At 40.9% G+C, this 23,903-nt stretch overlaps 1 protein-coding gene across 2 annotated transcripts in view; it reads left to right on the forward strand.

The window, feature by feature from the left end:
* c12.2 (von Willebrand factor A domain-containing protein c12.2) overlaps window positions 1–23,903 on the forward strand; it is a 590,945-nt gene that overhangs the window by 416,455 nt on the left and 150,587 nt on the right. For both annotated transcript variants that reach the window (XM_070085296.1, XM_070085297.1), the window contains exon 12: window positions 2,971–3,151. In XM_070085296.1, coding sequence (XP_069941397.1) covers window positions 2,971–3,151 — 181 coding nt within the window. The remainder of the gene's footprint in view (window positions 1–2,970; window positions 3,152–23,903) is intronic.

The following is a 23,903-nucleotide window of genomic DNA, read 5'->3' on the forward strand; positions in this document are numbered from 1 at the left end:
CTACCTTGGTTCACTCTACCTTGGTTCACTCTACCTTGGTTCACTCTACCTTGGTTCACTCTACCTTGGTTCACTCTACCTTGGTTCACTCTACCTTGGTTCACTCTACCTTGGTTCACTCTACCTTGGTTCACTCTACCTTGGTTCACTCTACCTTGGTTCACTCTACCTTGGTTCACTCTACCTTGGTTCACTCTACCTTGGTTCACTCTACCTTGGTTCACTCTACCTTGGTTCACTCTACCTTGGTTCACTCTACCTTGGTTCACTCTACCTTGGTTCACTCTACCTTGGTTCACTCTACCTTGGTTCACTCTACCTTGGTTCACTCTACCTTGGTTCACTCTACCTTGGTTCACTCTACCTTGGTTCACTCTACCTTGGTTCACTCTACCTTGGTTCACTCTACCTTGGTTCACTCTACCTTGGTTCACTCTACCTTGGTTCACTCTACCTTGGTTCACTCTACCTTGGTTCACTCTACCTTGGTTCACTCTACCTTGGTTCACTCTACCTTGGTTCACTCTACCTTGGTTCACTCTACCTTGGTTCACTCTACCTTGGTTCACTCTACCTTGGTTCACTCTACCTTGGTTCACTCTACCTTGGTTCACTCTACCTTGGTTCACTCTACCTTGGTTCACTCTACCTTGGTTCACTCTACCTTGGTTCACTCTACCTTGGTTCACTCTACCTTGGTTCACTCTACCTTGGTTCACTCTACCTTGGTTCACTCTACCTTGGTTCACTCTACCTTGGTTCACTCTACCTTGGTTCACTCTACCTTGGTTCACTCTACCTTGTTTCACTCTACCTTGGTTCACTCTACCTTGGTTCACTCTACCTTGGTTCACTCTACCTTGGTTCACTCTACCTTGGTTCACTCTACCTTGGTTCAGTCTACCTTGGTTCACTCTACCTTGGTTCACTCTACCTTGGTTCACTCTACCTTGGTTCACTCTACCTTGGTTCAGTCTACCTTGGTTCAGTCTACCTTGGTTCACTCTACCTTGGTTCACTCTACCTTGGTTCACTCTACCTTGGTTCACTCTACCTTGGTTCACTCTACCTTGGTTCACTGTACCTTGGTTCACTCTACCTTGGTTCACTCTACCTTGGTTCACTCTACCTTGGTTCACTCTACCTTGGTTCACTCTACCTTGGTTCACTCTACCTTGGTTCACTCTACCTTGGTTCACTCTACCTTGGATCACTCTACCTTGGTTTACTCTACCTTGGTTCACTCTACCTTGGTTTACTCTACCTTGGTTCACTCTACCTTGGTTCACTCTACCTTGGTTCCCTCTACTTTGGTTCACCCTACCTTGGTTCACTCTACCTTGGTTCACTCTACCTTGGTTCACTCTACCTTGGTTCACTCTACCTTGGTTCACTCTACCTTGGTTCACTCTACCTTGGTTCACTCTACCTTGGTTCACTCTACCTTGGTTCACTCTACCTTGGTTCACTCTACCTTGGTTCACTCTACCTTGGTTCACTCTACCTTGGATCACTCTACCTTGGATCACTCTACCTTGGTTTACTCTACCTTGGTTCACTCTACCTTGGTTTACTCTACCTTGGTTCACTCTACCTTGGTTCACTCTACCTTGGTTCCCTCTACTTTGGTTCACCCTACCTTGGTTCACCCTACCTTGGTTCACTCTACCTTGGTTCACTCTACCTTGGTTCACTCTACCTTGGTTCACTCTACCTTGGTTCACTCTACCTTGGTTCACTCTACCTTGGTTCACTCTACCTTGGTTCACTCTACCTTGGTTCACTCTACCTTGGTTCACTCTACCTTGGTTCACTCTACCTTGGTTCACTCTACCTTGGTTCACTCTACCTTGGTTCACTCTACCTTGGTTCACTCTACCTTGGTTCACTCTACCTTGGTTCACTCTACCTTGGTTCACTCTACCTTGGTTCACTCTACCTTGGTTCACTCTACCTTGGTTCACTCTACCTTGGTTCACTCTACCTTGGTTCACTCTACCTTGGTTCACTCTACCTTGGTTCACTCTACCTTGGTTCACTCTACCTTGGTTCACTCTACCTTGGTTCACTCTACCTTGGTTCACTCTACCTTGGTTCACTCTACCTTGGTTCACTCTACCTTGGTTCACTCTACCTTGGTTCACTCTACCTTGGTTCACTCTACCTTGGTTCACTCTACCTTGGTTCACTCTACCTTGGTTCACTCTACCTTGGTTCACTCTACCTTGGTTCACTCTACCTTGGTTCACTCTACCTTGGTTCACTCTACCTTGGTTCACTCTACCTTGGTTCACTCTACCTTGGTTCACTCTACCTTGGTTCACTCTACCTTGGTTCACTCTACCTTGGTTCACTCTACCTTGGTTCACTCTACCTTGGTTCACTCTACCTTGGTTCACTCTACCTTGGTTCACTCTACCTTGGTTCACTCTACCTTGGTTCACTCTACCTTGGTTCACTCTACCTTGGTTCACTCTACCTTGGTTCACTCTACCTTGGTTCACTCTACCTTGGTTCACTCTACCTTGGTTCACTCTACCTTGGTTCACTCTACCTTGGTTCACTCTACCTTGGTTCACTCTACCTTGGCTCTGTGTTAAAAAACAGTTTTGCTCAGTGTTAAGCTTAATGAAAATATTAGGTTTGAGTTATGAGATTTATCAGGTTGTAGTTTTATTTGATCATATTAAGAGTTTTATCATGACATGACAAAACACCACAATGATCTAAAGAAATAAGATTAAAGACAGACACTACAAACTATGTATCTCTCACACACAATGTAGTATAAAATATTTAAAAATCGTACGGTGGTATTAACATTGCTCTTCTTAATGTTGACTTGAGTGGTTATCGTTTTATTTTTGTATATAATATGGTGAGTTTTCTTAATAAATGGATGTTAATTCCTAGCATGTAAGTGATTACCTATGGTTTGAGCAAATAACAAAAATATTTATACTTTTGCAGACTTTGGTTGAAAGTGGAGAAATGTTGTTATCAGATGGGCGCCGTATTGTGCCCAAGACTCACCTACTGGCCTCAACACAGTCTCCCGATGTTATAATATCACATCCCAATTTCCGCATGATTGTTCTTGCCAACCGACCTGGTTTTCCATTCCTTGGCAATGATTTCTTTGGCTCATTAGGTAACTATACTAATTTAAAATAATTATGAGTAAATATATTTTTAAGATAAACGTGCATTTTTTATAGCTCAGGTAAATAATAGACTTATAGAACTACAGTTTTTCTTATTTTCAGTTTAACCCTTTAACTGTCCAGTCCCCTGAAATTTACCCTCTAACTGTCCAGACCCCACAAAATTAAAGGTCGTCAAATCTTCTTCTTTCAACAAACCGGCCATATCCCACTGAGGCGGGGTGGCCTTAAAAGAAAAACAAAAGCTTCTCTTTTTAACTTTAGCAATGTATGCAGGAGAAGGGGTTACTAGCCTATTGCTCCCGGTATGTTAGTCACCTCTTACGACATGCATGGCTTACGAAGGAAGAATTCTGTTCGACTTTTATTTATTTATTTATTTATTTATTATTACAACCCAGGAGTCCAAATGGCCTGTTATCCTGGGTGTAAAGGGAGCAAAATAAACACAGCAGAAAACTTTTTACTTATACGTATTATCCTTCACCAATTTAGAACAGAAGTATGTATACTATATACACTATGTACAGCAATAGGTATTAGTGCACTCCACGGTAAGCAAGGCAGAATAGAAGCCACTAGAGAGCAGACCGTGCTTCAACCAGCTCTTGAATGGGAATGTCAAGGGCAGACAGGAGAGTGGTACCCACATAATCTCTGCAATTGCCAAAACCATCTTCTCATTGGCTGGAACCTGGGTACTGGTTGAATGACGGGGCCGCATCGTCAACCCTCAGTCACCTGGTTGGGGGAGATAGCCTGTAAATGAGGGTGTTTACATGCGCCGAATAAAGGTTACATACTCTTTGCATGCCACATTTATTTATTTATTTTATGTCTTTGCAAACAGTACATTGAGATTTTATATTTACAATAGTGGGTTGCAATGCAAAGAGAGCCTCTATTATGCCTAGGCATTATGGGCCAACTTAACATTATTGGCTTACAGACTTCAATATAAATCTCCTGCAAGACCAGGACCCACACCTTACTGAATTCACAAACACTATGAGTAACTGCATGTTGCAACCAGTAGTAACAAAACCAACAAGAGTTACAGAGACTAGTGTTTCCCTACTAGACCACATCTGGACCAACACCATATCCCCTTTAAAATCAGGCATAATCACAGATAATACCACAGATCACTACCCTACCTTCCTCATCACAAATCTTGGGAAATTACCCCAAGTCACTACTAAAGTCACTTTCAGACTTCACAATGAGGCAGCCATTATTAACTTCACAGCAGCAACGACAAACATTGACTGGCACACTGAGCTAGAAATCTATACAGGTATTGATGAATGTATTAATAATTTTCTAAAAAAGACCTAATATCTCTACAACAAGCACTGCCCAAAAAAAAATAAGCAGATGACAGCTAAGAGACTGAACAGTCCCTGGCTAACACCCAGCATCCTCAAATCCATAAATACAAAGCACCTATACGAAAAACAGTACAGAATGGGTCACATGACCAGAGACCAAACAAAACGTTGCTCGTCAATCCTTACCAGCCTGATAAGAAGGGCTAAAAAATTGTATTATGAGAACAGATTATCCAGCTTACGAGGTGATATAAAAAAGACCTGGAAAACCCTATCAGAAATTCTAGGAACAAAAAAGATATCACGAAAAAGCGAAATTGAATTAACAAAACCAGATGAACCCAAACTCCCACCAACTGAAACAGCAAACAGACTCAATGATTTCTTCTCCACTATAGGAAAAAAAACTTGCCAATAAAATCCCAAGCTCAGATACCCCCCCCCCAGTGACTACCTCCCTGGCAACTACCCGAACACACTGTTTCTAGCTCCGACTAACCCTACTGAAGTCTCCCTTATTATCAACACACTAAAAAACAAGGCAGGAGATTTAAACACCTTACTGCCCTTTATATACAAAAAAGCATCACAAGTACTATCACCTATCATTGCAACACTCTTTAAGAAATCCATAGAATCCTCTACCTTCCCTACAGTTCTCAAAATAGCAAGGGTCACCCCAATCCATAAAGGAGGAGACCAAGCAGACTGGAATAACTATAGGCCAGTATCCAACTTACACCCTCTCTCTAAAATCTTCGAAAAATTAATTCATAAGCGAATCTATTTCTACCTCATCTCCCAAAACATACTCAACCCCTGCCAATTTGGGTTCAGGCCTAATAAAAATACTAATGATGCTATTGTATATATGCTAGAACATATATACACTGCAATACAGAAAAAAGAAGTCCCACTGGGGATCTTCATTGACTTACGTAAAGCTTTTGATACAGTCGACCATGACTTACTCCACGTAAAATTGTCACACTATGGTATAAGAGGGCACTCCCTCAACTACCTAAAGTCATACCTCAGCAACAGAAGCCAATATGTGTACACAAATGGGGTAAACTCTTCTGCACAGCCAATTACAGTTGGTGTCCCACAGGGAAGTGTCCTCTTCTCTTTCTCATACACTTAAATGACCTACCAAATGCTTCACAACTACTCAAACCCACACTATTTGCAGATGACACTACATACGTCTTCGCTCACCCGAGCCCAGTCATGCTAGCCAATACTGTAAATACCGAATTACAGAAAATATCTACCTGGATGAGGACTAACAAACTTACTCTAAACATTGACAAAACCTACTTCATTCAGTTTGGTAACAGAGCTACAGATGTCCCTCTTAACATAATGATAAACGGATCACCTATGACAAAGCTCACAGAGGGAAAATTCCTAGGAATCCACCTTGATAATAGACTCAAATTTCAAACACATATACAACAAATTTCCAAGAAAATTTCCAAGACAGTAGGCATACTATTGAAGATACAGTACTATGTTCCTCAGTCAGCCCTCCTGGCCCTATATCACAAGCTATTTACAGGTTAAGGATTCCTAACTTTATTGACAAGCTAAGAGCTGTTACCTACATCAGCTCATTTGCAAGCATTTTTATTGTTATTAGACATACAAGTAGGGAACAGGATGAAGTTGGAGCCATCTGTGGGCCAGCATTTTCATTTGATCAACTAACGTTATCTCGTTGACATCATTATGCTGTTTGAATGTGTTCCATACTCGAGTCATCCTGGGTATATATGATCTCAGATGGAGTGATGTTCTGGAGAAGGGTACAGCCAGAGTGAAGTTGCTGCTTTCTGCCCGTCTTGTGGCATAAAAGCTTGTTTCACGCTGTCCTTGAAGTGGATCCAAGTGTGGTACTTTGACATTAATGGCCTTGTACATAACAGTAAGGCCTCCCACATCCCTCCTGTGTTGAAGGCTCTGCTGAAATGACAGATCTATCCAGGATGGGTCCAGGTGAGAGATGAGACGTCTTGCTCTGTTCTCTACTCTGTCAAGCAGTCGCAGATGAGACAGGGGGCAGGCAAACCAAGAAAATGGAGCATACTCAAGGTGTGAGCGTACTTGTGCCTCATACAGAATCTTGCAACCCCTACTGTCAAGTAGATACGAGATTTACAACATGGTTCTTCATGGTTAGTTTGGAGTCAAATTTCACCCCAAGGATATCAACTTCTTCTCCAGGTGCCAACACCCTCCCATTCATCCTTACTACTGTACCAGCATTACCATCATGGTGCCTAGGGACGATCATCATTTGCATTTTCTCAGGTGCAAATGTTACTTGCCATCTATTTCCCCAAGTTGATATAGCTCTTAGCTGGTGATTGATGTAGCTTAGAGCAGCTGGCATTTCTTCTCTTGGATAAGTGAATGTCAGTGTACAGTCATCTGCATATGCATGTGATTCTGGGATGAGATGGTCCCAGCACGCTTCCTTGTGGAACACTTACCCCAATAGGATGTCTTGCTGATTTCATTCCATTGAGAACTACACTTAGAGATCTACCATGAAGGTAATCACTGAGGAGACATAGCGTAGAGCCTGCAATTCCCAGTGCTTGAAGTTTTGCTAAGAGGCCCTGGTGCCACACCCGGTCGAAAGCACCAGCATTGTCCAGTGCTACAACACAGCTGACTTTGGATTCATCCAGTGACTGGTACCACTTAGTGGAGAGGTTTAACAACAGATCAACAGCAGAGTAACCTTTCCTGAAGCCATATTGACGATCACAAAGTAGTGAGTGGTAGTCAAAAAACTCTGTCATTTGTCTTGAGATTATTGTCTCAAGGATCTTACCAGTGATTGACAGGAGTGACACTGGTCTGTAGTTGCTGATTTCTGCTCTGCTCTTCTTTTTGTGAACAGGGACTACATTTGCCTCTTTCCACAGAGAGGGCCATTTACACTGTACTAGGCAGTGCTGAAAGATGCGAGTTAGAGGTGCTGCTAGCTGGTCTGCACATCTTCTCAGCAATCTTGGGCTCAACTTGTCTGGGCCCACAGTCTTTTCTTGGTCATGCGATTTAAGAAGGAAATGCACCTCCTGCCTTATTGTCACCACTGACAGTTTTGGCACAGTTCTTGCAGCTAGCCAAGGAGGGTCCCTTGCTGGATCAGGAACTGGCATTTTGGTAGCAAAGTGTTCAGCAAAGAGGTCCGCCTTCTCTTGACTACTAGTAGAGGTGGTCCCATCCTGTCGATTTAGAGGTGGAATGAGTTCATCAGGCAGATAACCTTGTCTGTCCTTGACCAGGGACCACCAGGTTTTGGAGCCTACCCTACCTGATGCTAGCTTTCTTTTTGTGTCCACCTCCCATTTAGCAATGGCCCACTTTTGAACGTCACCCATATGCCTACAGGCTTGCCTGTGCAAGTTCCTGTTATAGGTGGTACGATGTCTCTTATACCTTCGCCATGCTTGGTACTTAGCAGTAGCAGCCTCTTTACAACGAAAGCCAACCAAGGCTGATCTGTAGGCTTCGTCACATATTGCCAGTGAGGAATATGTTCTTGTTGTAGATGTAGGGTTCATCTGATTTTGTTAATTTGATTGTTTTGTTTTTGGATAACTTTTTATATCGAAGAATTTCAGATAGAGTTTTCCAGGTTTTTCCATATCACCTTCAATGTTATGTAATCTATTTTCATAATACAATTTTTTAGATCTTCTTATCAGGCTGGTAAGTGCTGGCGAATAACTTTAGACTTTTCTCTAGTTGTTTGAAACATTTGAAACTGTTTTTCATATTTGTGCTTTGTGTTAATGGATTTGAGGATGCTTGGTGTTAGCCAGGGATTATTCAGTCTCTTTGCTGTGATCTGTTTAGTTTTTTTTGGGGCAATGTTTGTCATAGAGGCTTTTGGCTTTTTTTAGAAAATTATTTATACATTCATTCATATCTGTATATGTTTCAAGCTCATTTTGCCAATCGATGTTATTCATAGCTGCTATAAAGTTGTTAACTGTTGTCTCGTTATGTCGTCTGAAGGTTACTTTAGTGATGTCTTGTGACAGTTTGCCCAGATTAGTTATGAGAAAGGTTGGGTAGTGGTCTGTAGTGTTGTCTGTGATTATGCCTGATTTTAAAGGGGATATGGTGTTTGTCCAGATGTGGTCTGTTAAGGAGATGCTTGTTAAAATGGTATGAAATACCGACAGATTGTTAGGTAAGACACATATGCAACAGTTAGGTATCTTTATTTCGAAACGTTTCGCCTACACAGTAGGCTTCTTCAGTCGAGTACAGAAAGGTTGATAGAAGCAGAAGATACTTGAAGACGATGTAATCAGTCCATCACCCTTAAAGTTTTGCTAAGAGTTTCAGACAACGGAACAATGCTCTTCTCCAGACTGAGGGACTGACCACCTCAAAACTTTAAGGGTGATGGACTGATTACATCGTCTTCAAGTATCTTCTGCTTCTATCAACCTTTCTGTACTCGACTGAAGAAGCCTACTGTGTAGGCGAAACGTTTCGAAATAAAGATACCTAACTGTTGCATATGTGTCTTACCTAACAAGGAGATGCTTGTCTCGGTGATTCTTGTAGGTTTAGATATTGTTGGTAGCAACAGGCAGTTACTCATTGTGTTTGTGAATTCAGTTACTTGTGGGTCCTGGCCATGTAGTATGCTTATGTTGAAATCTCCTGTTAGTAGTAGGTGGTTCCATGGAGATAAGAGGAAATAAACAAGAACAAGAACTAGTAAGAAAACAGAAGAAAACCCAAAGGGGTGTGTATATATATGCTTGTACATGCATGTGTAGTGTGACCTAAGTGTAAGTAGAAGTAGCTAGATGTACCTAAAAGCTTGCATGTTTATGAGACAGAAAAAAGACACCAGCAGTCCTACTATCGTGTAAAACAATTACAGGTTTTTGTTTCACAATCACTTGGCAGGACCTCCCTGGGTGGTTGCTGTTTACCAGCCTATTACCTAGGAGTTGTCAAATTGTTTTTATTAACAAACTGGCCATATCTCACCGAGGCAGGGTGGCCCAAAAAGAAAAACGAAAGTTTCTCTTTTTAAATTTAGTAATATATACAGGAGAAGGGGTTACTAGCCCCTTGCTCCCAGCATTTTAGCCGCCTCTTACTACACGCATGGCTTACGGAGGAAGAATTCTGTTTCACTTTCCCATGGAGATAAGAGGAAATAAACAAAAACTAGAAAGAAAAATAGAAGAAAACCCAGAGGGGTATGTATATATATGCTTGTACATGTATGTGTAGTGTGACCTAAGTGTAAGTAGAACTAGCAAGGTATACCTGAAATCTTGCATGTTTATGAGACAGAAAAAAGACACCAGCAATCCTACTATCATGTAAAACAATTACAGGTTTCTGTTTCACAGTCACTTGGCAGGACTTCCCTGGGTGGTTGCTGTCTACCAACCTATTACCTAGGAGTTGTCAAATATCCACATTAACCCTTTCAGGGTCCAAGGCCAAAATCTGAAGGTGTGCCCCAGTGTCTAAGAAATGTTGAAAAAAATAAAAATTATTTTTTCTTACAGAATTAAAGATAATATTTTTGTGAAGGTAATAAAACAAAAAAAAAAATTCTGATCAGTACTTACTGAGATACAGTGACGGGAAGTTGACCCAAAATGACCAGGTGGTGGCAACATCAGTGACTTCCGCAAAATAGCATTTTTTTTATTTTACGTTTTTTATACTTTTTTTTCTTTTCTAATTTTTTTCTTTTTCCAGTAACATTTGTGGCCTGTGAGACCAATATAATGTATACATGTATTGTATAAGTGTACACTCATTGTATTCAACACAATAACTGCACTAATTTGTTTATCATTATTTTGCTTACAAAACTTGTTTTCAAGTTTATTGTAAACAAAATGATGAAAATATTAGTGTGGTTATTGTGTTGAATACAATGGTACCATATAGTACCATATGGTACAATAGTGCCATAGGGTGCAATGGTACCATATAGTATAATTGTACCATATGGTACAATGGTACCATATACTACAATATGGTATAATGGCACATGATACAATGGTACCATATGGTAGAATATGGTACAATGGGACCATTTGGTACAATGGTACCATATGATACAATGGTACCATATGGTGCAATGGTACCTTATGGTACCATATGGTGCAATGGTACCATATGGTGCAATGGTACCATATGGTACATTGTACCATTCAGTACAATGATACCATATGGTTCATTGTACCATATGGTACTATGTGGTACTGTTGTATTCAACACAATAAACACATATTTTCGCCATTATTTTGTTTACAATAATTGTTTACAACAAAAATATGCAAAAATGTTATATATTAGTAATGTTCTATTATATATTTACAAATGTACAGCCACTCGACATATTCCTTGAGGTGCATGACAAAGCGTTTTGTCTTGGAAACTGCTGAGTCAGTAGCTAGCTTGCATCACCACTCACTCAGTCTTGGCTGGTGTCTCCTGCCACCAACACCTCCTGTTGACCATATGGTACATGGTATCATATGTTACAGGGTACCATGTAGTACAGTAGGGCCCCACTTATACGGCAGGTTAGGCTCCAGGCTACCGCCGTAAAGTGGAACACCCTTTTTTTCCACTTATAAAAGCATACAAACACTAGATAACAAGTTTACGCTAACGTATATTAAGTTAGCAATAGAACCAGGCATCAAAAAACAATAAAAAAGTACAATACACACATAGTGCACTCATTACTTACCTTAAAATATTTATAGTCTTAATCTAGGGTGAGACAAGTAGTATTTATTGTAAGAAATCAAGTGTGATATGTATGGTAGTCAGCTGGGCTACCATACCAGGCCACATAATATTCTATTACATTTAAGCATCCCAGAGCGATAAAATGCATATACAGTTTACTCATTACTAACCTTAAAATATTTGTAGTCTTAATCTAGGGTGAGATGAGTAGTATTTATTGTAAAAAATCAAGTGTGGTATGTATGGTAGTCAGCCAGGCTACCATACCAGGCCAACCCACCCACACATACTATTCTGTGATATTTAAGCATCCCAGAGCGATAAAATGTACAGTGGAACCTCAAAAATCGAACTTAATCCATTCTAGGAGCTAGTTCTAAATTCGAAAAATCTGAAATTCGAAGCAATATTTCCCATAAGAAATAATGGAAATACAATTAATCCGTTCCAGAAACCCAAAAATATTCACACAAAAAATACATTTTATAGTGATTAATTACAGTTTTACATACAACATATACTATAGTTTTTAATTATGTATAGTAATACATATACAATAACATTTTTACTTACCTTTATTGAAGATTGGTGATGGCATCTGTAAGATAGGGAGGAGGAGAGAGGGAGTTGGGGTTAGTGTTTGGAAGGAGAATCCCCCTCCATGAGGACTTCAGGTAAAGCCCTCTCTGGGGTTACTTCCCTTCTCTGTCTTTTAATGCCACTAGGACCAGCTTGAGAGTCACTGGACCCCTGTCTAACAAAATAACTGGAATATTGCTGCACACTAACAGCACCTTTCAAGGCAGGTGAAATTGCCGACCTAGAAAATGTACAGAGAACTTTCACGGCGCGCATAACGGAGATAAAACACCTCAATTATTGGGAGCGCTTGAGGTTCCTAAACCTGTATTCCCTGGAACGCAGGAGGGAGAGATACATGATTATATACACCTGGAAAATCCTAGAGGGACTAGTACCGAACTTGCACACGAAAATCACCCACTACGAAAGCAAAAGACTTGGCAGACGATGCACCATCCCCCCAATGAAAAGCAGGGGTGTCACTAACACGTTAAGAGACCATACAATAAGTGTCAGGGGCCCGAGACTGTTCAACTGCCTCCCAGCACACATAAGGGGGATTACCAACAGACCCCTGGCAGTCTTCAAGCTGGCACTGGACAAGCACCTAAAGTCAGTTCCGGATCAGCCGGGCTGTGGCTCGTATGTTGGTTTGCGTGCAGCCAGCAGCAACAGCCTGGTTGATCAGGCTCTGATCCACCAGGAGGCCTGGTCTCAGACCAGGCCGCGGGGGCGTTGACCCCCGGAACTCTCTCCAGGTAAACTCCAGGTAAACAGTCCACTGTTTCTGGTGCCTCTTTAACATTTCCCTAAAATGGGACATGGTTCTGTCACTGAACTTGTTGCAAAGATGGCTTGTTTCAGCTTGCTCAGGGTGGTACTTCTGCACAAACATTTGGACATCATTCCACTTGGCACAAATCTCCTTAATCTTTGAAGAAGGCACCTCATCCACTCCCTCTTCCTCCTCCTCTGAAGCAAGTTCCTCAGCTGTGGTCTGATACTGCTCCAGATGAAGCTCTTGCAGCTCTTCAGTGGTTAGCTCTTCCCTGTGGTCCTCCACCAACTCTTCCACATCCTCACCACTCACCTCCAACCCCAGGGTGTTCCCCAGTGCCACAATAGAGTCCACAACAGGCAGAGGGTGAGCTGGGTCAGGGTCAGGGTCAGCCTCAAACCCTTCAAAATCCCTCTTTTGGACACAATCTGGCCACAATTGTCTCCAAGCAGAGTTCAAAGTCCTGAAGTCACTCCCTCCCAAGCCTTACCTATAAGGCTTATGGAGTTGTAGATGTTGAAGTGATTCCTCCAGAACTCTCTTAGGGTCAACTGAGTGTCCAAGGTCACCTCAAAGCACTTTTGAAACACTGCTTTTGTGTAGAGTTTTTTGAAGTTAGAAATGACCTGCTGGTCCATGGGCTGGAGGAGAGGAGTGGTGTTAGGAGGCAAGAACTTCACTTTTATAAAACTGAAGTCCTTAGACAAGAGGTCTAATAAGTTTGGAGGTTGAGCAGGAGCATTGTCCATTAACAGGAGGCACTTGAATGGCAATTTCTTTTCCTGGAGGTATTTTTTTTGCACTGGGACCAAACACTTCATAGACCCACTCTTTGAAAATTTGTCTTGTGACCCATGCCTTATGATTAGCTTTCCACAAGACACATAACTTGTTCTTAAAGACATTGTTTTTCTTAAACACTCTGGGATTTTCTGAATGATACACAAGTAAAGGCTTCACTTTAAAATCACCACTAGCATTAGCACAGAACAAAAGAGCAAGCCTGTCTTTCATAGGCGTGTGTCCTGGCAGTGCCTTTTCCTCCTGTGTGATAAAGGTTCTTTTTGGCATTTTCTTTCAAAACAAGCCTGTTTCATCACAATTAACCCTTTGACTGTCACGGCCGTATATATACGTCTTATGAGGTACCGTGTTTGACGTGTATATACTCATAAATTCTAGCGGCTTCAAATCAAGAAGGAGAAAGCTGGTAGGCCCACATGTGAGAGAATGGGTCTGTGTGGTCAGTGTGCACCATATAAAAAAATCCTGGAGCATACAGTGCATAATGAGAAAAAAAAAACTCCGACCGTTTTTTTTAATTAAAATGCCGACTTTGTGATCTATTTTCGTATAGTATTTATGGTTGTATTCTCGTTTTCTTGGTTTCATTTATTAGATTGAAAAACATATTATAGAAATAGCAGTGATTTTGATTGATTTTACTATAAAAAGAACCTGGAAATAGAGCTCAAAGTAGGGGAAATGTTTGATTTTTGCCATTGTTCAAAAGTAAACAAATGATGTCATTGTCCAATAAATGTCCAACTAGCCATTCTAATATGCAGTAATGAATGGGTTGATGTTATTTACACAATTATTACAGTATTGCAGTAGTCTGCATAATAGTAAATCTTCTATTTTTTGTTTGAATAAAAATTCAAAATGGAAAGCAAGAGTAATATCAGTGGGGCCTGTAGACATGACTGATGAACAAAGAAAATGTTATTTTAGAGCCAGGAATGTCTGCATTGTTCATTCTGGACCTTATTTTGAAATTGTCATATTTTTTAATTTTCGTGAAATTGGCCAAATTACAAATTTCTGATCACGTTATTGGGTAGTTGACATCGGTAAATGGGCAGTTTCTTGTACTCAATCGATAGAAAAAATGGAGTTCTAAAGAAATAGCTATGAGTTTGGTCGACTGGATCAATGGAATTAGCCGAAAATAGGGCTCAAAGTGGGCGAAATCGCTGATTTCTAAATATCGCTGAGGTTGCTAACTTCGCGAGAGCGTAATTCCGTCAGTTTTCCATCAAATTTCGTTTTTTTTTTTTTGTGTCATTACAATTGGGAAAAGATTCTCCATCATTTCATAAGAAAAAATAATTTTTTTTTTTTTTTTTTTTTTTTTTTGTAATTTTGCGACACCAGGAGACACCTCAGGATTGGGGGTTGCGACAGTCAAGGGGTTAAACACTTGTTCAGGACTGAATTCTTCACTGTCTATGCACCCCTTAAACTCCTGTACAAACTTCTCAGCTGCCCGTTTGTCTGAACTGGCTGCCTCACCATGTCTTACAACATTGTGTATGCCACTACGCTTCTTAAATCTGTCAAACCAGCCTCTGCTGGCCTTAAATTCACTATCACCACTTGTTCCAGGAGGTTTCTGTACCAGATCGGCATTCAACTTCCTTGCCTTTTCACAAATAATCGTCTCTGAGACACTATCACCTGCAATCTCTTCATCCTTGATCCACACCAGCAACAACTTCTCAACCTCTTCAACTATTTGTGGTCTTTTTTTGGTTAGCATATTTGCACCTTTCGCAGCATCAGCTTCCTTGATTTGTTCTTTCTTTGCCAGGATAGAACCGATGGTCGACTTGTTTTTCCCTTACATCTTGGCAAGCTCAACAAGTCTCACACCACTCTTATACTTCTGTATTATTTCCTTCTTCACATCTATGGTGTTTCCCACTTTCTTTTCCACAGGGGTACCACTACCAAGTTTCTTTGGGCCCATGGTAGCTTATTTCACAGTCCCACAAGCACTAAACACAACGAAATAACCGTAAAATGTGTGAATGAGAGCGCAGGTTAGTGTTCACTCAAGCATAAACAAAGCTAGACTGCTCACGGCGCCTACGCAGGGACGCTGACAGAGCGGGCCAGCAGACAGGTCCCGGCGGTCCGAAAATAGGGGCGTGTTCGATAACAGGGACACAGTTTGTCCAAAAAAATGGTCCTATTTTCGAAACGTTCGATGTGTGATACGTTTGATTTTTGAGGTTCCACTGTATGTACAATTCACTCATTACTTACCTTAAAATATTTGTAGTCTTAATGTAGGGTCAGGAGTAAGTAAATGAGATAAAACGAATAAATTAGAGAGAGAAAGAATGAGTGCATGAGAGAGGACAGGTGCAGAGTTATGTAAACAAACCAGGCAAAGGTAAGTTTTGTAAACCAAAAAAGTGTACATGTCTGGTTTGTGTACAAATTACATTGTGTACTAGTTGTCTCTACATTGATGCAGTAGAATAAATAAAGAAGAACACTCCCATTCTCATGTAACATCATTTTGAGAAGAAATGACGCTCTGAGTGAAGGCAATGGAAATAAGTCACTCTGACTTTTTTGGGTTATCCTGGGTTCTCTACACATATGCTGTTATGTATGATAATCTATGTAACTGTATTTGTGTACACCTGAATAAACTTACATACGAAAGGAATAATTTTCTACAGTTACCCCCAGTAACACATTTTCTCTTAATGTTAGATTAGAGAAAATGTTATTCTTGCTGTCACTTGTACAAGTTATCTGGCTACTCATCTCATATTTATGTTTATTTATTTTATTGTGGAGTGTATTTATCATGTTTATATGTTATGTATCGAGTTTATTATATAATTTTGAAATAAATATCATGGATGGATTAATGAAAATGTGTATATTAACGTAATATACGACATTTAATGAGACTCAGTGATTATTGGCAGAGAGCATGCATAGTTCCTTTGTATAAAGGCAAAGGGGATAAAAGAGAGTGCAAAAATTATAGGGGGATAAGTCTGTTGAGTGTACCTGGTAAAGTGTATGGTAGAGTTATAATTGAAAGAATTAAGAGTAAGACGGAGAATAGGATAGCAGATGAACAAGGAGGCTTTAGGAAAGGTAGGGGGTGTGTGGACCAGGTGTTTACAGTGAAACATATAAGTGAACAGTATTTAGATAAGGCTAAAGAGGTCTTTGTGGCATTTATGGATTTGGAAAAGGCGTATGACAGGGTGGATAGGGGGGCAATGTGGCAGATGTTGCAAGTGTATGGTGTAGGAGGTAGGTTACTGAAAGCAGTGAAGAGTTTTTACGAGGATAGTGAGGCTCAAGTTAGAGTATGTAGGAAAGAGGGAAATTTTTTCCCAGTAAAAGTAGGCCTTAGACAAGGATGTGTGATGTCACCGTGGTTGTTTAATATATTTATAGATGGGGTTGTAAGAGAAGTAAATGCGAGGGTCTTGGCAAGAGGCGTGGAGTTAAAAGATAAAGAATCACACACAAAGTGGGAGTTGTCACAGCTGCTCTTTGCTGATGACACTGTGCTCTTGGGAGATTCTGAAGAGAAGTTGCAGAGATTGGTGGATGAATTTGGTAGGGTGTGCAAAAGAAGAAAATTAAAGGTGAATACAGGAAAGAGTAAGGTTATGAGGATAACAAAAAGATTAGGTGATGAAAGATTGAATATCAGATTGGAGGGAGAGAGTATGGAGGAGGTGAACGTATTCAGATATTTGGGAGTGGACGTGTCAGCGGATGGGTCTATGAAAGATGAGGTGAATCATAGAATTGATGAGGGAAAAAGAGTGAGTGGTGCACTTAGGAGTCTGTGGAGACAAAGAACTTTGTCCTTGGAGGCAAAGAGGGGAATGTATGAGAGTATAGTTTTACCAACGCTCTTATATGGGTGTGAAGCGTGGGTGATGAATGTTGCAGCGAGGAGAAGGCTGGAGGCAGTGGAGATGTCATGTCTGAGGGCAATGTGTGGTGTGAATATAATGCAGAGAATTCGTAGTTTGGAAGTTAGGAGGAGGTGCGGGATTACCAAAACTGTTGTCCAGAGGGCTGAGGAAGGGTTGTTGAGGTGGTTCGGACATGTAGAGAGAATGGAGCGAAACAGAATGACTTCAAGAGTGTATCAGTCTGTAGTGGAAGGAAGGCGGGGTAGGGGTCGGCCTAGGAAGGGTTGGAGGGAGGGGGTAAAGGAGGTTTTGTGTGCGAGGGGCTTGGACTTCCAGCAGGCATGCGTGAGCGTGTTTGATAGGAGTGAATGGAGACAAATGGTTTTTAATACTTGACGTGCTGTTGGAGTGTGAGCAAAGTAACATTTATGAAGGGATTCAGGGAAACCGGCAGGCCGGACTTGAGTCCTGGAGATGGGAAGTACAGTGCCTGCACTCTGAAGGAGGGGTGTTAATGTTGCAGTTTAAAAACTGTAGTGTAAAGCACCCTTCTGGCAAGACAGTGATGGAGTGAATGATGGTGAAAGTTTTTCTTTTTCGGGCCACCCTGCCTTGGTGGGAATCGGCCGGTGTGATAATAATAAAAAAAAATACTAATATGACGTCTCGAGATATAAGAGACTTACTGATTTTAATATGTATCTGCATGCTAGTACAGTATGTAAGTTTATTTAGGTACAAGTATACATAAGTATAATTATCAGAGTATATATAAAATATGAAATAACTTTTAAAAACACTTGAAATTTTGGAGTTTCCAGACAAAATGGAGAGACTTATGGCTTACGGATCTCACAGAGAATGTAAACAAACAGGGTGGGGCGCGGTGACCGTATAAGAAAGTCAGGTGGGGGAGCCGTGTAGTGAGTTTTGGTCATAATTTGAAATGACCGTATTAGCGGAATGCCGTAAAGCGGGGTCCTACTGTACAGGATAACATATGGTGCAGGGTACCATGTTGTGTAGGATACCATATGGCACTGGGTACCATATGGCACAGGGTACCATATGGTACAGGGTACCATACAGTACAGGACACCATATGGTACAGATACAGGGATCCCTATGGAAATAAGTCACCCTGACTTTTTTGGGTTAGCCTAGTATTTTATACGTATGCTGCTATGTATGATAATCCATGTAATTGTATTTCTGTACACCTGAATAAACTTACTCAAGCGCATGTGGCATCATAAGTAAGTTTATTTAGGTATGCACAAATAAAGTTACATAGAGTGTCATACTTAGCAGCATATGTTTGGAGAACCTAGGACAACCCAAAAAAGTCAGACAGACTTATTTCCATTAGGGTCCCTGTACCCTGTACTATATGGTACAGTGTACCATATGGCACATTGTACCATGGTACCATATGATACCATTGTAAGACATGGCACCAATGTACCATATGGTACCATTGTAGCATATAGTACCATATGGTTCAAAACCATAGAATTCCTCTTCAGCTCCACTTCCATCAGTCTTAGAACTGTAAGTTGTGAAGAGGAGAGTCAGAATTCGCCCGGAGAGTGAGTGAGGAGTGAGAGCTTCCTTGCCACCAGGCATGATGAACAAAGCTACCTTGGCGGCATTCCCACAATGCCATGTGGGCGTCCAGATTTTTTCTATAGTGTGCACACTGACCACCCAGACCCATTCTCTCAGATGTAGGCCTACCAGCCTTCTCACGCTAAATTTGACACCGCTAGAATTTTGGCATAGATCTATGGTTTGGACCCTGAAAGGGTTAAAAAAGTGAAACTGTAGAGAATCTTTTTCCAATGGTTATGACGCCAAAAACATAAAATTTTATGGAAAACTTACGGAATTATGCAGGTATACAGAGTTAGAAGTCTGGATGCATTTTATGTGTTGGTTATTTCACTGAATTTAAGTCTTACTTTGAACCCATTCCATTGCTTAGTTTGACCCAATTTTTAGCTATTTCACTAATATGCCTTACTGTTTATTGATTGAGTTCTAGAAACTACCATTCAGCTATTGACTATGTAAAGTGAACAGAATTCAGTAATATTGCTAATTTTATGCAAAATTAAAAAAAATTCTAATTTAAAAACAGGCACTAAAACAATATTTCCTCTGTGTAATAATCATGTCTCCCAAGTCTTTCCTGTATTACACTTCGTTCCATTTTAAATTCATCATCACACAAACAATTGAAAATTTACCCTATTTCTCAGATAATAAAATATAACCAGAAATGATTTGTCATAGTTTACAGTATCCCAGCAATTGAATCAGACCCAGTGAAAACCCATAAACAGACGAGAGGGTGAAGGGAGGCTTTACCCATCCTTAGGAATAAGGTAAAATATTTTTTTTTTCAACAAGTCAGCCGTCTCCTGCTGAGGCAGGGTGGCCCAGAAAGGAAGAAAATTCCCAAAAAGAAAATACATTCATCATCATTCAACACTTTCACCTCACTCATACATAATCAGTGTTTTTGCAGAGGCACCCAGATGCAACAGTTTAGAAGCATATATAAAGATATATAATATATCCATCCAAACTGCCAATATCCCAAACCCCCTCCTTTAAAGTGCAGGCATTGTACTTCCCATTTCCAGTACTAAAGTCTGGCTATATAAAAATAACTGGTTTCCCTGAATCCCTTCACTAAATATTACCCTGCTCACACTCCAACAGCTCGTCAGGTCCCAAAAACCATTCTTCTCCATTCACTCCTATCTAACATGTTCATTGCTGGAAGTCCGAGCCCCTCGCCCACAAAACCTCGTTTACTCCCTCCCTCCAACCTAGTCGAGGACGACCCCTACCCCGCCTTCCTTCCCCTACAGATTTATACACTCTCCATGTCATTCTACTTTGATTCAGTCTCTCTAAATGACCAAACCACCTCAACAACCCCTCTTCAGCCCTCTGACTAATACTTTTATTAACTCCACACCTCCTGCTTTCCACACTCCGAATTTTCTGCATAATATTTACACCACACATTGCCCTTAGACAGGACATCTCCACTGCCTCCATCTGTCTCCTCACTGCAGCATTTACATCCCAAGCTTCACACCTATATAAGAGAGTTGGTATCACTATACTTTCATACATTCCCTTCTTTGCCTCCGTAGAAAACTTTTTTTGTCTCCACATATACCTCAATGCACCACTCACCTTTTTTCCTTCATCAATTCTGTGGTTAACCTCATCCTTCATAAACCCATCCGCTGACACGTCAACTCCCAAGTATCTGAAAGCATTCACTTTTTCCATACTCCTCCTCCCCAATTTGATATCCAGTTTTTCTTTATCTAAATCATTTGATACCCTCATCACCTTACTCTTATCTATGTTCACTTTCAACTTTCTACCTTTACACACCCTCCCAAACTCGTCCACTAACCTTAGAAACTTTTCTTTAGAATCTCCCATAAGCACAGTATCATCAGCAAAAAGTAACTGTGTCAACTCCCATTTTGTATTTGATTCCCCATAATTTAATCCCACACCTCTCTCCAACACCCCTTGCATTTGCTTCTTTTACAACCCCATATATAAATATGTTAAACAACCATGGTGACATTACACATCCCTGTCTGAGACCTACTTTTACCGGGAAGTAGTCTCCCTCTCTTCTACACACCCTAACCTGAGCCTCACTCTCCTCATAAAAACTCTTTACAGCATTTAATAACTTACTACCTATTCCATATACTTGTAGCATCTGCCACATTGCTTCCCTATCCACTCTATCTTGTGCCTTTTCTAAATCCATAAATGCAATAAAAACTTCCCTACCTTTATCTAAATACTGTTCACATATATGCTTCAATGTAAACACTTGATCAGCACATCCCCTACCCACTCTAAAGCCTCCTTGCTCAACCGAAATCCCACTCTCTGTCATACCTCTAATTCTTTCAATAATAACCCTGCCATACACTTTTCCTGGTATACTCAGTAAACTTATTCCCCTATAATTTTTACAGTCTCTTTTGTTCCCCTTCCCTTTTTATAAAGGAACTATACAAGCTCTCTACCAATCCCTAGGTATCTTCCCCTCTTTCATAGATTTAAAAAACAAAGATACCAACCACTCCAATACTATATTCCCCCTGCTTTTAACATTTCTGTCATGATCCCATCAGTTCCAGCTGCTTTACCCCCTTTCATTCTATGTAATGCCTCATGCACCTCCCCCACACTCACATCCTGCTTTTCTTCACTCCTAAAATGTATTATACCTCCCTGACCAGTGCACAAAATTGTCACCTCCCTTCATCAACATTTAAAAATTCCTCAAAATATTCCCACCATCTACCCAATACCTCCAGCTCCCCATCTACTAACTCCCCTACTCTGTTTTTAACTGACAAATCCATTCGTTCCCTAGCCTTTCTTAACTTGTGTATCTCCAAATTTTTTTTCTTATTTTCATCAAAATTTCTTGACAGTGCCTCTCGCACTCTATCATCTGCTCTCCTTTTACACTCTCTCACCACTCTCTTCACCTTTCTTTTATTCTCCATATACTCTGTTCTTCTTATAACACTTCTGCTTTGTAAAAACCTCTCATAAACTACCTTTTTCTCTTTTATCACACCCTTTACTTCATCATTCCACCAATCACTCCTCTTTCCTCCTGCACCCACCCTCCTATAACCACAAACTTCTACCCCACATTCTAATACTGCATTTTTAAAACTATTCCAACCCTCTTCAACCCCCCCCCCACTACTCATACTTGCACTAGCCCACCTTCCTGTCAGTAGTTGCTTATATCTCACCCTAACTTCATCCTCCCTTAGTTTATACATTTTCACCTCTCTCTTACTTGTTGCCATTTTCCTTTTGTCCCATCTACCTTTTACTCTAACTGTAGCTACAACTAAATAATGATTCGATATATTAGTTGCCCCTCTATAAACATGTACATCCTGAAGCCTACCCATCAACCTTTTATCCACTAGTACATAATCTAACAAACTACTTTCATTATGTGCTACATCATACCTTGTATATTTATTTATCCTTTTTTTCATAAAATATGAGGTTCCTAAACCTGTATTCCCTGGAATGCAGGCGGGAGAGATACATGATTATATACACCTGGAAAATCCTAGAGGGACTAGTACCGAACTTGCACACGAAAATCACTCACTACGAAAGCAAAAGACTTGGCAGATGATGCAACATCCCCCCAATGAAAAGCAGGGGTGTCACTAGCACGTTAAGAGACCATACAATAAGTGTCAGGGGCCCGAGACTGTTCAACTGCCTCCCAGCATACATAAGGGGGATTACCAACAGACCCCTGGCAGTCTTCAAGCTGGCACTGGACAAGCACCTAAAGTCGGTTCCTGATCAGCCGGGCTGTGGCTCGTACGTTGGTTTGTGTGCAGCCAGCAGCAACAGCCTGGTTGATCAGGCTCTGATCCAACAGGAGGCCTGGTCACAGACCGGGCCGTGGGGGCGTTGGCCCCCGGAACTCTCTCCAGGTAAACTCCAGGTAAACCTCTTTCTACACATAGCTCAGTTAAAGGCTCCCCATTTTCATTTACCCCTGGCACCCCAAATTTACCTACTACTCCCTCCACAGCATTTTTACCCACTTTAGCATTGAAATCCCCCAACCACAAGTACTCTCACACTTGGTTCAAAACTCCCCATGCACCCACTCAATATTTCCCAAAATCTCTCTCTCCTCTACACTTCTCTCTTCTACAAGTGTATAAATGTTTACTATAACCCACTTTTCACATCCAACTCTTATTTTACTCCACGTAATCCTTGAATTTATACATTTATATTTCCTACTCCTTTAGGTTTAACTCTGTTTGAAACCTTTAACCTAATTCCATTTATTTCTCCATACTGAAACTCTTCCCACCCCCTTCAGCTTTGTTTTACTTAAAGGCAGGACATCCAGCTTCTTCTCATGTATAACATCCACAATCATCTCTTTCTTATCATTCGTACAACATCCATTCACATTCATTAGTTTAATATGTTTATTATGCACCCCATACCCATCCTGTGGGCAGTAGTCAAAAGATTACAGAGGTACATAATTGGTCCAGGGACTGGACTCCAAAGTTTTGATAGCTGAGCAAGTTACAGAGGTAATGAACTCACAATTTACAAAGGTAATGAACTCCAGGTAGGTCTGGTCACAATCATGACAAGTTCCAAAGGTATTTACAGATTACAGAGGTACGTAATGGGTCCAGGTACTGGGCCCCCAAAGTTTTGATAGCTGAACTAGGTACAAAGGTAATGAGCTCACAAGTTACAAAGGTAATGAATTCTGTAAGAATGGTTACTTACGTTTATACATGGCTACAATCATGAACAAATTATAGTGTAATGAGCAATTCACACTTCCACACCCGGGTCACAACTGTAGTGAGTTATTGGTGCAAATATTGATTGTTGACACACACACACACACATACAGGAGCTGAGTCTCGACCCCTGCAACCACAATTAGGTGAGTACACACACACACACACACACACACACACACACACACACACACACACACACACACACA

Source organism: Cherax quadricarinatus, chromosome 15, assembly GCF_038502225.1.
Source record: "Cherax quadricarinatus isolate ZL_2023a chromosome 15, ASM3850222v1, whole genome shotgun sequence".
Classification (NCBI taxonomy): domain Eukaryota; kingdom Metazoa; phylum Arthropoda; class Malacostraca; order Decapoda; family Parastacidae; genus Cherax; species Cherax quadricarinatus.